This window comes from Salvelinus alpinus, chromosome 18 (assembly GCF_045679555.1).
Source record: "Salvelinus alpinus chromosome 18, SLU_Salpinus.1, whole genome shotgun sequence".
NCBI lineage: Eukaryota > Metazoa > Chordata > Actinopteri > Salmoniformes > Salmonidae > Salvelinus > Salvelinus alpinus.
The window spans coordinates 37,033,150-37,052,015 of record NC_092103.1 but is presented as its reverse complement, the minus strand read 5'-3'; the positions used below and the strand labels follow the sequence as shown (position 1 = coordinate 37,052,015).

Here is an 18,866-nt window from a genome sequence, read left to right as displayed (position 1 = left end):
CTTGTTTTTATCTGTCAGGTTTCCTCTCTTTACGTCACTCAAAACCAATGGATTTCTATTTCAGAACCATGTGTCATACCCTAGAGAGAATCCCTCTCACTCAAACGCTTTCATCATAAACATCCCACCGTCTTTCCTCAAGATTCCAAAAAGGTCAGCGCAATTTCACTTCGCCCCCACATTACTCATGTCTGGGCTAGTCCTGCCAACTGTTGTGCAAGCAAGATAATGTACACGTAATAACTTCTCTGTATTCCCTTGTGGAATACTGGGGATTGAGAAAGAAAGCGATGGCTGTAGTTAATGTGCCACAGGTATCGCTATGCTTGCAACCAGATCAGATGATGAAAAGATTACAACCAAAATATGCCATCATTTCCAGTCTAGTCTGATGGAAAAACACCTTTGGCTGAAGTTTGTCATGCAAAATTGATTGCTTGAAAATACTTCCACAAGTAGATGTAACCAAACATATTGTTAGACGCTAACTGTGAACTGTAAGTAGTTGTTTCCCATTGTTTTCTCTCTAGTTTTAAATTGTCACACCTCAAGAAAAAGATGTGACCTCTACCATTCTACAGTATATTGAAATCCCATTCCCCTTACATATGTTGTTTTTTAAATTATTGGAATTGTTAGAGACATGTAAAAATGTGCTGAATTCAAGGATTGTACATGGGAATGTCAATTTTTTTCCACCCCTGAGTAGATTGGTGACAATCACTCTATCTCTGTTGACTAAGACGATTGACTTTGAGTTGTGTGTTGTGTAGAAAGTTGCTAGTTCGATCCCCATTCAGGGCAGAAAATAATGCCTTCTGTTACAATGGGACCAGTTTTAGAATCCCTGGCCAACTGTCAGCTAAGACCTTTTTAACTTCTGTGGGGGATGAATCAGAATTAGTTGGGTAACATAGATAAATAATATGTTTTATTTACATAATATGCTTATGTGAGAGACTTGTCATTAGAATGTCTCCCTTTCGACTATACTGTTGGTAGTTGCACTTTTCCCTTTTCAGCTAGGGAAAAGTCACTTGGGGCCCAGAGAGGGGAGAGGTCAGGCTTGTCTTCATATGTGAATGTATCTGTTAAACCATCTGGTGCTATGCAGAATATCAGAAGGGGAGGAGGTCTGAATGGAACATTGTCTTCATATGTGAATGTATCTGTGAAACCATGTGAAGGGATGATTAAGGGGGAACCAATTATCTCTTGGCTCCACAATGTCTGTGCGCAAGTCACTCCTCTCAGTGAGCTTGCCCAGGAGTGGGGAGAAGGGGGGGTTTTACTTGAGATAGGAGAAGATAGAGTTGACAATTGAGTTATGCCTTGGATGAGGCAATGTTTTGGTACTATGAAGTACCAGGAATGAGATTAGAACCTCGTCTTAGAAACCAAACTGAACGATAATTTATAGCTAATGCTATCTGGCTATGGGATACTCCTCTCTCAAGTAAAAGTATTTCTTTGTGAACTGTTCCTAAGATCTGTGGTTTGTCATGTCGACTAGGGGGGTGTATCTTGGCTATAAAAGATCTTGGTATTCTTTTGTAGGCACTCTCAGAATTCATTATAGACAGTGAATTGATCTGAGAGTCAAAGGGCGATTTTGAAGCTCATATAATTAAAGATGACATTTAAGTATAACTCTGACTGGTGTGTGGTTTATAACTCTCCTCATTTGGTAATACAGGAAATTGCCACGACACTTCTCACTCTGTTCCTAATGTGCACCAATACAGTTTTAGACCTGGAAATAGCACAGTTTCAGCTGCCACGCTTGTTTTAGATTGTGTTTGGTATTTTGGGGGTATTTTATTAGGATCCCCGTAAGCTGTTGCAAAAGCAGCAGCTACTCTTCCTGGGGTCCACACAAAGCATGAAACATGACATAATACAGAACATTAATAGACAAGAACAGCTCAAGGACAGAACTACATATAATAAAAACATTAAAAAACACAACTACTGACCCCATAACTACTGACCACAACCACACAACTTCTGACCACAACCACACAACCTCTGACCACACTACTAGTGTCCACACAACTACTGACCACAATTACTGATCACAACCACACAACTACACCACCGTTCAAAAGTTTGGGTCACTTAGAAATGTCCTTGTTTTTGAAAGAAAAGCAATTTTTTTGTCCATTCAAATAACATCAAATTGATCAGAAATACAGTGTAGGCATTGTTAATGTTGTAAATGACTATTGTAGCTGGAAACGGCTGGTGTTTAATGGAATATCTACATATGCGTACGGAGACCCATTATCAGCAACCATCACTCCTGTGTTCCAATGGCACGTTGTGTTAGCTAATCCAAGTTTATCAATTTAAAAGGCTAATTGATCATTAGAAAACCCTTTTGCAATTATGTTAGCACAGCTAAAAACTGTTGTTCTGATTAAAGAAGCAATAAAACTGGCCTTCTTTAGACTAGTTGAGTATCTGGAGCATCAGCATTTGTGGGTTCGATTACAGGTTCAAAATGGCCAGAAACAAAGAACTTTCTTCTGAAAATCGTCAGTCTATTCTTGTTCTGAGAAATGAAGGCTATTCCATGCGAGAAATTTCCAAGAAACTGAAGATCTTGTACTACGCTGTGTACTACTCCCTTCACAGAACAGCGCAAACTGGCTTTAACCAGAGTAGAAAGAGGAGTGGGAGGCCCCGGTGCACAACTGAGCAAGAGGACAAGTACATTAGAGTGTCTAGTTTGAGAAACAGACGCCTCACAATTCCTCAACTGGCAGCTTCATTAAATAGTACCCGCAAAACACCAGTCTCAACGTCAACCGTGAAGAGGCGACTCCGGGATGCTGGCCAATAAAAATAAAATATTAAGATGGGCAAAAGAACACAGACACTGGACAGAGGAACTCTGCCTAGAAGGCCAGCATCCCGGAGTCGCCTCTTCACTGTTGACTACTGACTGAAAGCGCTGCGTTAATCGAATCCGGTATCAGGATAAATAAAAAGCAAGGTCTGCTAACTTTCTTTAATTATTTTTAATTAACTTAAGCAATAAATGGCAAATACAATCTTCGTATATACGGGTCCTCTGTGTCACCACGCAGGGCAAAAACAGGAACTCTGGAATGTGCACAAACAACAGTTATTATACTGTGATAGAAATAGTTCCAACCCGTCCGTTGGCCTATCACAGTAGAGGCTGAGCGTGGTTTAAACTTGCTCAGTCTATCGCTGGCACTCAGGCTGGTCCCAGCCTCTTGGTGCTCTCTGATGTCCATATCTGGTCGTTGGGTAGATTAGATCTGTCTTGTGCCACACCCCAGATGCTACACTCAAACAGTTCCTTTTATGGTATTGTCCAGTGTTCTTCCATTTCTACTAAACTTGGAGATGTGCACCCCTCCCCTCCCCAGATTAACCACAGCTTTTGCAGCAAGTCACTCTATGTTGCTCAATCTTTACACACATACACACACACACACACACACACACACACACAAACAAGGCAGATATAGCAAACCATATTCAATCACAAACGATATGGTGGCGGGCTATAGTGCATAAACTCAGATCCTCACAATTCCCCCTTTTTACACCCTCATGGGGTGTAACCAACTCATGTATCCATATACTGGGTTGCCGTTGAACCCAGGAACTTGAAACCTTCAACCTAGGAGGATAGTTATTTTCATGAAATGCATAATTTTTAGGCAAAACAAGATAAAAACATCGGTGGGGTTTTAGATTCCCCCTTTTGACACCCCCAAGGGTGTCATCAAAACAATATGATTACACACAGAGTATATATGTTAGAAAATTAAACCCTCTGGTCCCTCCCGCTATACATCTTGTACCAGGTGGGCTCCTTGCCACCCGGGAACTTCAAACCTTCACAACAGGGAGGACAAATGATCTGGATAAAAAGTATATTGTTTCTGCTCGTTATTTATTAGTAAGAAAATCTTTTTAAAATGTTTTATTCTACAACCTCACCCACAGCAAACCAAGGGTCATCCTCAGTCAGACCCATCTTTCTCCTGAAGTTTGACTCAGTATCAGCATCTTCCTCCGGAGCATCAAGCAAAGGCATCATTCCAGAAGCCTTTGCTACATCTGTAACAGATTTCTTCAAACAAGGTATGATGCAAGCAGCACAACACATTAGCATAAGAAAAACAACAACTAGAGTCAGAAATCCAGTAACCATTAATGCAGTGTACTTACCAAACCAACCACCCAGCCAGGGGTACAGTCCACCCTCCTCCACACCTGCAAACTCCTTCATTTCCACCGATAACTTGTCCAAGCCACTCAGTGCTTTGGAAATACTCCCATCAGGACTGGTATTGTTAGGAATAAACGTACAACATTGTTCTACAAACATCTTACAAACACCACCCTGGTTGGCAAGAATCATATCAAGGGCTAATCGATTTTGTCTACTCGTTCGGGAGGTAGCCTCTAATTGTTCAGACATCCCTGTAAGGGCGGTGTGGGAATAATTAACGAACCGTTGTTGGTTGTAGTAGATGTAGTTAATCCAGGCCGTCTGTTTAGCATCTACAATAGCTGGGCCAATAATGGGCAACAAATGCCACAGCCCATCATTCTTGTTTAATGCCTGGAATTCGTGGGTGACCCCTATTGGGACCCCCAACAGATTGGTGTGGATATTATCTGTACCCTCAGACCAAGGAGCTTCACGTTTCTGCAGCCTCCTGGATCGGTCCCGAGCCTCTGAATCATGAGCAGTTCCCAGGAGTTGGTCAGCTGTAACTTCAATAATAGTTAATGGCGTAATTAGGCTGGCCAACGCACAGGTGCCTTGCCAGTCTCCCTTTAACATGGGGATCAATCGCCTGGCAGGTTCACACATCCACCATACATCAGCAACACCTTTAGTTTGGTTCAACCCTTCTACTGGCCACGTGTCATTAATGGTAACATTGGTCATGCAGTCAGCAACGGGGAGCCTCCCATAATTTATGCCCCTACCCGTACCCGTGATACAGCTGTAATTTCCCCCATATGCCTTAACCCCCCACGGTGCCTTCTGAGGGGGGACTTCTGGGAACACAAGACCCAGAGCTTTACATAGGGTCGAGTTTGGCTAGTTATGATAGAAACCTTCCAGTATGCACATCCAGCCCTCCCCACCGCTTAGGGCAAAAGGGTGTGTAGCCAAAATGGGTCTAGCATGCACACAAACAACACAGTCCTTCCTATTAAGTGTTTTGGCAGTGTATCTCATATAGGCTAACCACATGTTCTCCCTTCCCTCATAACCAGTTTCCGTTCCTAGTTGGTCACTGTCTGATATGTCCCTTACATTTACTACCTGTACTGGATTGAAGAGCTTGGGTGGTGAGGTGGGACTCGGGTTTGGAGTGGTGGAGGAGTGTGTCTGGGTCTGGCTCATCTGGGACCTCTGTGGTTTTGGCAGTACCTTAATAGAAAACACGCCCATCGTGTCAGCCCCAGACCTTTCCTGTCCAAGGGTATATGTTCCTGTATCAGAGAGCTGGATGGTTTTAATGGTTAGTAGGATTTCATCACCTTTACAAACGTTCCTTCCGGGAGATTTCCAAATCATTGAGAATCTCTCCATCTTAGTGGGATCCCCAATACTATATGGGTAACCTCTCCTCCACTCCCAAAACTTCCCCACATTAGTTATCATGTAGTCCCAATAGGGACACCACTCTCCATTGCACAGATAAGTCGGTCGTTGTCTTGCATAGGACACCAATGTATTGCAGCTCCCTGGTGTGAGTATTGGGCAGATATCCCCTATCCTTTTTGCTCCATTTCTCCATGGCCATATCTTACAAGGTTCTAAAGTTAGCACCTGAGATTCCCCTTCCTCTAGAGTGATAACTATGCTCCCTGCAGAGTGGGTTACAAGCCCTGACAGTATGGAGATCAACAGGAAGCTTGGGCATCCCATATCCTATGGTTGTACTTCGGCTAGGGCTTCACCTACTTGATCTAATGTTCTTCCTGGGGCTGAATCCCTGGCACAGTGAGTTCGGTGGTACCACGTGTCTTTATGCTCAGTGCTTACCCTCAGGGAGTGACTTGCTACCTCTTTCACCTGGAACGGGCCTTTCCACCTGGGCTCTGTCCACTTCCTCGAATGCACTTTCACTCTCACCCAGTCTCCCACCAGGATGTCTCTGTTCTCGTCTGTGGTTTCAACTGCAGGAGTTCGGACCTCCACCACCTGTTTGGACAGAGAGGTTAGAGCCTGCATGTAGTCTGTTTATCTGATTTTAGCAATGTCTAGTCTAGGCAAATTCATGTTATCAGCAGGTGGACCTGGCATTCTTCTCCCTGTCAACAGTTCATGTGGTGTAAGGTGTGTGTCTGACCCTGGTGAATTTCTCATGGACATTAAAGCCAGAGGTAACGCGTCTACCCAATTTAGCTTAGTTCCTGCCATTATTTTGGCCATTTTTCATTTCAGAGTCTGGTTGGCCCTGAGATTGGGGGTGATATACTGACCCAAACTTGTGGGTGATCCCCAATGCCTGCTCGACCTCCTTCAGATGTTCATTCTTGAAGTGGGACCCATTGTCGGATCGAATCATTCGAGGGACCCCAAATCTTGGAATGAGATCCCTTCTTAGCCACTTGATGACTGCCTTAGCATCCTCTCTTGCAGTTGGAATGGCTTCCACCCACCTGGTGAACCTATCCACCATCACTAACAGGTATCTTTTCCCTTCTACTCGGTTGTCTTGTCCCATGTCTGTGAAGTCAATGCATATGTCCTGAAAAGGTGCATCTGGTATGGGAAAACTCCCAATCACTGCTCCCAGTGAAACCTTGTTGTTATAACCTTGGCAGATTTCACAGCTTTCAGAAACTTCTCTTGTCATGTCTTGCATGTGTGGATGCCACCACACAATTTCCAGGGCCTTTGCCACGCTCTTCCAACCCCCATGTGCTTTGTTGTGTTCCTCCCGTATCATTGATCTGAGCAGCTTAATGGGGGCCACTGTTTTCCCATTGTGGGATCTCCAGATTCCTTGGTGGTCTCTTCTGGCTCCATGTCTTTTCCACACAGTTTGTTCATACACGTCTGCTGCCTCCTGTAACTGTCTCACAGTATCTATGGTTAATTCATCTTGTGTCTCTTCAGTCCGTTGTATCATCTGTTGGGTAGTATAGCCACCTGCTTCCTTGGCCACTTGATCTGCCATGTCATTTCCTTCCCTGATTTTTGTGTTCTCCTTGCTGTGTCCTTTGCATTTCATGATGGCCACACTTGTTGGTAGTTGGATTGATTCAATTAATCTCTGTACTTCTTGTTTGTGTTTTATGGGTTCATTCGAGCTGGTCAGATAGCCCCTCCTCATCCATTGTGGGCCATCAATGTGTGCAATGCCGTGGGCGTATGCAGAGTCTGTGTAGATGTTCACTATTTTTCCTTTGCTCAGTTCCAGTGCTCTCCTTAGTGCTCTGAGTTTGGCCAACTGGACTGAGGCCTCAGATGGGTCCAATTTCTTTGCTTCTACCACCTCGTGTGTTCCTGCCATTCCTCCTTGCTTCACCACTGCATAGGATGCTATGTTACCTTCTCCTGGTGTCTGTGACCTGTAACAACAGCCGTCCGTAAACAGGGTCTCTGCTGTTCCTTCCAGTGGGACATTCTGTAGGTCCATCCTGACCTTTACTTGTTTTGCTGCCCTGTCCTCACAAATGTGTGGTTCCCCGTTCCCCATCCCATCAGTCATGTTGGTCACCTCTGTCACATAGGTGATGTGTTTGGCCGTGATCATTTTTGTGATGTTTGATTTCCTTTTGCTCGATAGGGTGAACAGTTTAGAGCCAATAAAGGCGGTCACTCCATGATCTGTGTTGATTTCCAGAGGGTGTCTTATTACGATATGAGCAGTTTTACCAATTGCCTTAGACAGGGCAGCAATGTGTCTTGCACAATCAGTTTGGCCACATTCAATGTTGTCCAATTGTGCACTGTAGAAAAATAACACTCTTCTCTCCCCCTTTTGTTTCTGATAAAGGATGAAATGAACATACCCATCCTGTTCAGAAACATCCAAATTAAACGGGATGGTGTAATCAGGCAGGGACAGAGCCTCAGCTTGGGCAAGGGTTTGTTTCAGTGCAATGAAAGCACCTTCGGCTTCTGTGGTCCAAGTGAGCTTGGCTGTGAGGTTCCTGTTACCTGCCTCTCGGAGAATGGCCCTGAGTGGTTCAACTTTCAAGCAGTATTCTGGTACATGGGTTCTGCTATACCCAGTGAGTCCAAGGAATGACAAGAGATGTTGTACAGTTGTGGGCTTTGGGTGCTCCAGGATAGAAGTCATCTGGGCTGATGACACCGCCTGACCTCTTCCAGAGAGAACTCTTCCCAGGAATTGAACGGTTCTTCTGCAGCATTGAACTTTTTCTTGTTTAACTTTGTATCCTTTATCAGCCACATGTTTGAGCAGGAGCTCGGTTGCCTGAAGACAGGTCTCAGCAGTTGGTGCGGCCAACAACAGGTCATCAACGTATTGGAGAAGGGTGACCCCTTCTGGCAAGGTGAGTTCTTCCAGGTGGTCCTTCAGGATAGAATTGAAAATTCCGGGCGAGTCCCGGTACCCCATTGGCAGCCTGGAGTAAGTAAGTAAGACATTGATTTTGGTAGGTGAAAGCAAACAGAGGCTGTGAGTCTTCATGGAGTGGGATGCAGAAGAATGCGTTGGCCAGGTCTATAACGGAGAACCAGTCCTGTGTTGGGGAGATGTTCTGCAGTGCCAGGTAAGGATCGGGGACAGGCCTCACGTCAGGAATGGTAACATAATTTATGGGCCTGAAATCTTGAACCATCCTCCACTTACCCGTACTTCCTTTTTTAACAGGTAAAATGGGTGTATTCCAAGGTGACGTAGTATGGAACAGCACACTACTATTCTGTAACCCAGCAATAGTAGGTTCAATTCCTCTCACCTTCTCCTCACTCAAAGGGTATTGAGGCCTGTAGACAAGAAGGTGGGCAGGAGTATCAGTCTTGAGCAGGATTTTAATAGGCTCCACATCTACCAGACCCACATCTTCTGGACTGGTGATCCACAGCTGGTCCGGAATCCTAGAGAGCATGTTATCAGTGTCAGGATGATCAGTCATTTCTCGTCCATGAAACCTGGTTCTTCTGGCAACCTCCGGGATGGATGTGTCCTCTTCATTAATCCTTATCCTCCATACCTGATGATCTCCCATGAAGGCAGTGGATACATGGTTCAAACTGGTGTCAGTCCAGGCTAGGTCTACAGCCACTTTGATTGCGGGACCCAGTGAACGGGCCTCGTAGCCGAAACCAACAAGTAACGTAACGTGTGGTGCTGAATCAGAGTCCAATGTGAACCATTTTTCGACCAGATCCACATCTCCATCACTCATGAGGCAAGATGCAGCCACCCCTTCTTTAAGGACATATATGTGATGGCTGAAAACAATAGGCCACCTGTCAACCATATCCTCATACCATGCCTCATTGTATATATCGTCTTTTTCTCGGGAGTAGTTCATGGTGACATGTGGGGGGTCTTCGGGGGGATAGTAAGTCTTCAGTGTCTGTATCCATGGTTTCCACTTCTGGAAAATTCGACAGACTCTTGGAGTGTCTGGATCGCAATCCAGGAGTCTGAGCCAATAGATGTACGTCTTGTCCACTGGCTCTTCCATGTCCCCTAGATACAGCATCTGGGGGGGGGGGGGTCCGAAAACTTTTCAGTCATCAGTATTGGCATCAAATCGGCTGGAGGGATGCTAGTTGCATGCATTCCTTTTCCATTACAGTATATGCTGCAACCGAGCTTGGAGAGTAGGTCCCTTCCCATCAGTCCTATGGAACACTCTGGGTTGTATAGGAATTGATGGGTAACTTTTTTTGGTCATCCCAGTAAACATCCAGTGGGACAGTTAACCTCTAATTCCTCCCAAACCCGGATCCGGGAGCACCCCCCACAGTAAAAAAGCTGACTAGCATAGCCTAGCATAGCGTCACAAGTAAATACTAGCATCTAAATATCATTAAATCACAAGTCCAAGACACTAGATGAAAGATACACATCTTGTGAATCCAGCCATCATTTCTGTTTTTTTTTAATGTTTTACAGGGAAGACACAATATGTAAATCTATTAGCTAACCACGTTAGCAAAAGACACCACTTTTTTTACTCCACCAGTTTTTTACTCCATCAGTAGCCATCACTAATTCGACCAAAATAAAGATATAAATAGCCACTAACCAAGAAACAACTTCATAAGATGACAGTCTGATAACATATTTATTGTATAGCATATGTTTTTTTAGAAAAATTTGCATATTTCAGGTATAAATCACAGTTCTACATTGCAGCTGCAATCTGAAATAGTGCCGAAGCTGCCAGAATAATTACAGAGACCAACGTCAAATACCTAATTACTCATCATAAAACATTTCTGAAAAATACACAGCGTACAGCAAATGAAAGCCCAACATCTTGTGAATCCAGCCAATATGTCAGATTTTTTAAGTGTTTTACAGCGAAAACACAATATAGCGTTATATTAGCTTAGCACAATAGCGAACATCACACCAGCATTGATTCAAGGCAAAAATAGCTATAACGTATAAACCACCAAAATATATTAATTTTTTCACTAACCTCAGAATTCTTCAGATGACAGTCCTGTAACATCATATTACACAATTCATATAGAGTTTGTTCGAAAATGTGCATATTTAGCGGCACAAATCGTGCTTATACATTGAGAATAGTGTCCAAAATCTCAAGCAATCTGTCCGGCGCCATCTTGGAACGGCACCTATACTTATCGAAAACTATTCATAAACTTGACTAAAAAAATACAGGTTGGACAGCAATTGAAAGACAAATTAGTTCTTAATGCAATCGCTGAATTACATTTTTAGCAGACGAATTCTTTGTCCTCTCAGTGTGGAGGATTGGAATGTTTGTGTGGGCCTATGGAGAATCTACCTCAGAACAGTAACATGCACTAAATGGACTTTGGGACAATATATTTAATTAGCCAAAACGGTGGAAAAAAACGATAGATGTAATATGAACATTTTTGTCATGTTTGTTATGTCATGAAAAGTTAAATGACAATGTTATTGTCACGTTCGTCGTTTGGATGAAGAGAGGAAGACCAAGGCGCAGCGTGATATGAATACATCTATTTATTTATGAAGATGAACACTAAACAAACTATACAAAATAACAAAACGAACGTGAAGCTATCATACAAAAGTGCAGACACAGGCAACTAGACATAGACAATAACCCACGAAATACCCAACGGGATATGGCTGCCTAAATATGGTTCCCAATCAGAGACAACGATAAACAGCTGCCTCTAATTGAGAACCAATCTAGGCAACCATAGACATACAAACACCTAGACTAGACAAAACACATTCATCCCCCATGTCACACCCTGACCTAACCAAAATAATAAAGAAAACAAAGATAACTAAGGTCAGGGCGTGACAGTTATAATGAAAACATTGTAACTTGAAGAGTTTTCATAATATTTACATGATGTTTGCATACTGTGCGTTGTGTGGGAAATGTCCAGATCAAAGAGAATGTTTTTGTAAAAGTGAACTGTTAAATTTTGTTGTCTAATGAGATCAAAGTACATTGTGATACCTTGCCTCGTAACTAGATACACCCCAGAGAACAGAAACGGCCCTTTCTGACCCGAGGGTATAAAACGTGTGAGTTAAGAATTTACAATTCAGACTAGATGACCACGCGCTGCAGGCAAGGTCTACAATTAGTCGCAACCCCAAAACGCAACACGAGGTTGAAGAAGACAAAGGAACCTCTTAACAATCAATGTTACAGTTGAGTAGCTGTATCTGTATCTTAGAAGGTGAATTCAAGCAGGACCACCCGGTTATTCTGTTTCATTATACTAAGTTATAATCAATAGCCTAGACTGTATGTTTGTGTATGTGTATCTTATATTATAATTTAGCTTGTTAGTAAATAAGTAACCAACTCAATTGGTGTGGTATGGAATGATTTAGTGAGACCCGAGTTTGTGCAGATTTACGAATTATACGACATTCAGGATGAGACTGTAGAGGAAATATATTAATTAGTGACTGCTGTAAAAATCGATATTCTGATATTCTTTGAGTTAATTTGGGAAATGGAAACTCATTAAAACAAACTTTACCCATGGTGCCCCAGGTTACTGAGTTAATTATTACCTGATTAATTTAATCAGGTAATTATAAACATAGTTCATTATTTGATAAACAGCAGTCGTCACATTAATGATACCAACATTACGACAGTGGGCAAGACTAAATATATGTTGTTCTCTAATTCTGGCAAAATTGTTGATGGACTACCTATTTATTAATTGAATGGTTCTCCAATCGATCAGGTTCCAGTCTATAAATATATGGGCTTTTGGATTGACATGGATTTAACTTTTAAAAAATATATACTGATGAGCTACTTAAAAAGCTATGATTTAAAGTGGGCTTCTTTTTTTAGAAATAGGGCTTGCCTCTCCCTGAATAGCAGGAAGCAGATTGTACAGTCAACTTTCCTGCCAGTTCTTGACTATGGTGACACAATTTACCAGAATGCAGCAGCCACTACTCTTAAACCTTTGGATGCCGTCTACCATAGCGCCCTTCGCTTTATCACAGGTGACAGTTTTAATACTAGTCACTGCATCCTGTATCAAAAGGTTGGTTAGTCCTCATTAAAGTCCCGTAGATCACGTCACTATTCCCTTTTTGTTTACCAAGCTCTACTACACAAGATTCCTATTTACCTATCTTCATTGTTGAAGTATAAAAATAGGGTTGGTTAACTCTTGAGGTTCCTCAGGTCCCCACTGAATTAGGTAAATCCGTATTTAGTTTTAATGCGCCTCACTGCTAGAACAATTTGCAGGACTCATTACAATTAGATGTTCTGGTGCCACTCGGGCAGTTAAGGGTGTTAATTGAGGACCTAGTAGCTGTGGACTGTAAATGTTTTTCATAAATGTTGTTGTTTTGTTTTACATTGTATTGTTGTGATCAGGGCACCCTTTGGAATAAGACCATGCTCTCAATGTTGTTGTCCCCTGAATAAATAAAGAATTAAAAAAAACACCAACAATAAGACCCTGCCCGGCCGCTGAGGTTCAGAGGAATAGGAGGACGTCAAAGGGCGGTTAATGTAGTGGAGGTGAAACAATAGCGTGTTGGCTAGAGTACATCAGTGATATCACCTTCCCTGAGATCTTAAGCCAACTGTCGTTCACGGCATTGAGTTGCAGTGTTATTGCAGAAAGTTGTTAGTCTAGCTTTCTCTATAAGACTAATAGTCACAAGGTGCTGCTTACATTCTTAACTGTCCATATATCAATGATTGATGAGAATTAAGAGATGACGTTGTCTGTAGCGACCTAATGTGCTGTACACCAGAGGGGAACACCCATGCTGGAGTAGAGACACAGGCAGACATTATAGATACAGGCAGACATACACGCCCACCAGCGTGTCTTCACCCACGCAACCCTATTATAGCCAGCCACACTGGGCTATTTTTAAGAACAAGGCTCTTCTTTTGCCTTTCATGTTAATTGTTTAACACTGGGAAAGGTATGATAGTCAGATGTCAGCCAACTGTCACTTCCTTTGGACAACTGTGGCTAAGTTAACAGTGTTTTTCCATCACTCTACGATCATTAATAACAATCACCTCTGACGTTGTCCACTTCAACTGGTCCTTAGGATGTAGTTAAGATTCACGTTTGGAACGGCAAGTGCTGTTTGTATTTCCATTGTACAAGTGATGTCATTAGTTCAAATTCCCTTTTAACATACAGAGTTATTATTAAAGTGAAATATACAGATAGATACATGTATTTACTGTATGTTTTTCTTTACTACTATGATCCAGATAAAGATGACACCCAGCCAGCTGGCCCAGGCAAAACTCAATATGCAACCAATTTAGCAAAACTCTAGTCTAGAATATAACTGGCTTACAGAAAAAGATATACAAAATTAAACATGTTTTTAGATAACTTTAGATAACACATAAAAAATGCAACCCATTTTAGTTTGACAATCCTGTGATAAGGATATGGATTTCATAGCATAGGGGTCCAAAATGGGTCACCTTTGTCTATAAATGGTTTTCATACAGGTCCAAAAATCACATTCACATGAACCATTTCGCTACACATGAAATGTTTTTAAAATGAAAAGGGGTTGTGTGGGACTCAGTAGTAGTGCTGTAGTTCCATAAGCACACATTGTTATTCTCCTTAAAGCCTAAATGGTCCTTTTTTGCATACAGAATGGAATGACCCTGGCCAGCAGCATCCCACCCTGCATCCCACTGCTGGCTTGCTTCTGAAGCTAAGCAGGGTTGGTCCTGGTCAGTTCCTGGATGGGAACAGCTGCACAAAAAAAATATCCCAAAGCCCCGGGTCAGTGATTGGGATATGGTGCTGTATTTTGGATGGGATGTTAAATGGGTGTCCTGACTCTCTGTGGTCACTAAAGATCCCATGTCACTTATTGTAAGAGTAGGGGTGTTAACCCTGGTGTCCTGGCTAAATTCCCAATCTGGCTTTCATGCTGCTGAATCATCCCCAGCTTACAAGTGGCTCTCTCCTCTCACCTGTAACTACTCCCCAGGTTGTTGCTGTAAATGAGAATGTGTTCTCAGTCAATTTACCAGGTTAAATAAAAGACCCTACAGCAAACTAAACAGAACAACATTTGAATCACACCAATACAAAAGCTGGAAAACATCAGTGACATAAAATGTTAATACTAAATCAAATAGCATAAACCAGGATGACACCTTTGGCTATTGCGTCACACATTCCCTAACGTAGTTAAACAAATTCCCAAACCGGTTCTAGGTAGCTGTTTAAACAGATATCTTTCTCCCACACAACCACACACTCTCTCCTTATAACCACAAACGGAAGATTTTCATTGACACAACATGTAGGCTACATTCACACCCACATAAAACCTCCATGTAAACACTTTCTCTTGCCAAGGGTACTGTGATCAGTAGGTGGAGGAAATCAGTTATTTGCTTGTGTCTCAGGAGCTGTCATCGAACAAAACATGAAATATATTGAGTTGCCATGTGTGTACATTTCCCTTACGAAACAGTCCAACGATTTACTTCTGTTTTCTATACCCAATTACCATAGTAGACCACTAACCTTTTTGCTCCTAGTATTCAATGCCACTGATCAGAAATATTGATCAAATGTTGCACAGTGCAATAACATACAATTTGGTTAAACCCAGTAGCTTTTTCCCCATGGTCAAATACAATCCCAGTTGGTTTTGGGTACTGTAAAAACCTACCACCACAACCTGGACTCAGGGGTAGACATAACATAGTAAACATAAATCTGGGACACTCCAATTAGTATATGTTACGTTTGGTAAGGTATGCATTCATTTGTGGATGTCCATCATCCATTTCATATGATATGTTACGAATTACATTTCATACATTATGTTATGAACTTGCAAAGCATATGATATGTTACGAATTCCAATTTGTTGTGGCCAACGTTAGAAGATAAAAGAACATCATTAATCTTTTGTCTACATTGAACTGCCTTAATTTGCGCATGATAAAATACTACCTTTACACCCACAGCTCTGTCGATTAATTTGAGAGTGGTAATGTATAGCAGCATGAGGGATAGTCTGTTAATGCAAGACTTGGGGGATTTTCCCGGGGCACATGTGCAGGGAAAGGCACTGACAGCCGAGTCGCGTAGGCGGTAGAAGAACTATAAATTCGGATGTATTTCATGAAGAAGATAAAACGTTACTTTAGACTTCGTAGTGGTGGTTTGATATGGATAAGTGCGCAAGAAACAGCGAGATTCCTCTCGATACGGTGATTTCAATGGCGCAGCAAGAGTCTGTTGTTCTTTTGCTCAAACACTGTCAAGAAATGAAGCGACAGGAGAGTCGCTTGCGTCTTGTCACGTTATTCTTGGTTCTGGGCTGTGCAGCTGTATTTGTCTTTACGCAGCGTGTGAATAGAGACTGTAATGAGAAGGTAAGCAATGCGACATCCATATGTTTTTAACGGGGCACAGAACTGCCAGAGAGCTTTAGCATTGGATTTTAATGGAACTTTAACTTTCATTACTGTGGGTGACCATTAATAATTAACTTGTGTTTGTAGGATTCATTCAAACCAGCTGAATACTCACAACAGCAAGCTATAGGTATGATATGTCTTCCATAGTACATTCCTTTGATTTTATGATTTAAGCCTCGAGAGGCGCTTCTATCAGCAGTGTAAAGCAAGCATGCGCTGATCGTTGTTTTCTTTTTCCTACCAGATCGTCAAGAACAGAACCTGAAGCCAAACGCTCACCTGACAAGTATGTCTTAGTAAAGCGTGTTTTTATTATAAACATATATATATATATATATATATATATATGCCTGCATGTGAATGGACCGGATGTGTGGGTTTGCAACTTTGTAAAAAAAAAAGTTTGCTGATTTATACCAATTATTTTTGTTATACAATTGTATTATCTAATGTAGCCTAGATGTGCCTTAATGATTCTATTTTAGGAACCACATGCTTTTTGGATATCACTGAGAAATCCCTAGTGTATGGGTATGGTGTTATTCACATGCCTAATCAAACTTCCTGTTTAGTTTGCAAATAGGCTATAGTGTGCACATTGAGCTGTGCTAATATTGTGCAAGGGCAGCAGTCAGGAATGTTGGCTTCTTGTGTGTTGAATATCAAGTGGATATATTTCCAGAATCACAATCGTTTATATATTTCCTCTGATCCTCTCCATCTTCTCCTACCTCCAGCATCATCAATGTGCAACTCCGTGCCTGAAGATTACATCCAATGGGAACACCAGGGCACTGGCTTGGTACACATGCAAAATTTCACCTATGATGAGAAGAAGCATGCTCTGGTTGTCCCTCAGGGAGGCCGATACTTTGTCTACGTAGGGGTCAACTTTCGAATGCCGGATAAAGACAAGGTATCTGGCGAGATCCATTTTCTTAGCCTGAAAGTCTGGAAATTCTCCAATAGATACCCAAAGAATTGGCCTATCATGGAAGTCAAGGATAGCATACCAGACAATAGGAGAGGAGCGAGGACTGTGTACACGGGACAGGTGGTTGCTCTGGAGGAAGGGGACCTCCTGAGCGTGTCCATTAATGAAGACAATTATGAACTGATTGACTGTTCAGCAGAGACTACCATGTATATTGGTGCTTTTCTCCTCTAGACAAGGAGAACATGTCTATTCCAAAAATATGCAGTCTGTGTGGATTTATATTATTTATTTCCATGCTTACTTTTAGTAGGACCAGTGCATGTTTCAAGGCACATTTTAACATCCTTGTGGATACAATAACATTGCAGGTATTAGTTAAGCCTTTCCTTCTGACAAAGCTGACCTTATTTCAGGGTGGCAGGTAGCCTAGTGGTTAGAGCATTGGACCAGTAACGAAAGGTTGCTAGATCAAATCCCCAAGCTGTCAAGGTAAAAATCTGTTGTTCTGCCCCTGAACAAGGCAGTTAACCCACTGTTCCTAGGCACCCACTGTTCCTAGGCTGTCATTGTAAATAAGAATTTGGTTTTTGCCTTGTTAAATAAGGTACAATATGAATGTATTCATACATTAATTTCATACTGTTTGCTACACATTTCCTTTCTTGATCAAGATTAATTAAATTGTTGTTCAATAATTGTTGTTAAATTAAATAACTTATTATGATTTTATAGAGTGGGGTCAATTCCTAACTCAAACTTTTGCCTAATTTAACACATGAGTTTTGTGCTACAGCCACTACAGACATATGACATTTTTATTTTTGTGTCCCTCAAAAACGCAAGTAAATTATTTTCAGACGAGTTGCATACACATCTCTGTTGTCCATGGATTACTCCCATACAAACCCATTGGCTCAATAAGCAATTTTCGAACACAAAATCTTTGTGTGGCCGTAGCCCTACGGAAAGGTATTAAACTCCCTTTACTGTATGTTATTCTGTCTGGAAGCACCACTTCATAGGTTTTATGTTATTCTGTCTGGAGGCACCATTTGGTAGATTTTATGTTAAAACTGCTCCTCAAAGGGATAGTTCATCCAAATTACAAAATTGCACATTCGTTTCCTTCCCCTGTAGGAAATCTTCGCTTGTCCATAGACTGCTTACATGTTAAGGACACCAATATGTAGTTTTGTAATTTGGGTGAACTATCCTTTTAAATATGTTACCAAGTAAACACTTTATATTGACCTTTCTGTGAATAAAGTATTTAATTTCTGTAAAAAACATATTTCTACTTTGGGATTCTTCCTTGAATGAAAGAGAAACCTGAGGCAAAGCAGTGAAAGTTGGATAGATGACAATTGAACTATCCCTGTGCGTGGGTTCCTAAGTGTGAATCCTGGCCTGAAAATGTTGTGTCATCATCCCTGGAAGTTTTCAATTTCTTAGTCAGTGGATGTGGTCACAGTGTGTGTAATGGAAAGATGTTTCTACACTGCAGTTAAATGGATTACTCTTTCCCCTCTGATCTTAAACATAATGAATCACTCCATATGGTTTACCTAACTACTGAGGGGTATATTACAAAGCATGATCAACAAGTTAGCCAGCTAACTTTGATAAGCAACCAGAAATAACTATAGATTTTCTGGTTAATTAAAACAGCTAAACTTCGGTATGTGTTTTTGTTTGTTGAAACAATTAGACTATGCCCATTTCAAGCTTCTCTTTAAAGTTATATCAGAATATTTAAGCAAGTTAGCTGGCAAACTCCTTTATCCTGCTTTGTAGTATCCCCCTCTGGTCTCCC

General features: G+C 41.7%; 1 protein-coding gene across 1 annotated transcript; it reads left to right on the top strand.

Annotated features, from left to right (window-relative positions):
- Positions 1–15,698: 15,698 nt before the first annotated feature.
- On the top strand, positions 15,699–18,342 carry LOC139544261 (lymphotoxin-alpha). Its single transcript, XM_071351180.1, has 4 exons — positions 15,699–16,071; positions 16,201–16,243; positions 16,361–16,402; positions 16,854–18,342. Exons 1-4 carry the CDS (start codon positions 15,865–15,867, stop codon positions 17,282–17,284), a joined length of 723 nt encoding a protein of 240 aa, XP_071207281.1. The 5' UTR covers positions 15,699–15,864; the 3' UTR covers positions 17,285–18,342.
- Positions 18,343–18,866: the final 524 nt, after the last annotated feature.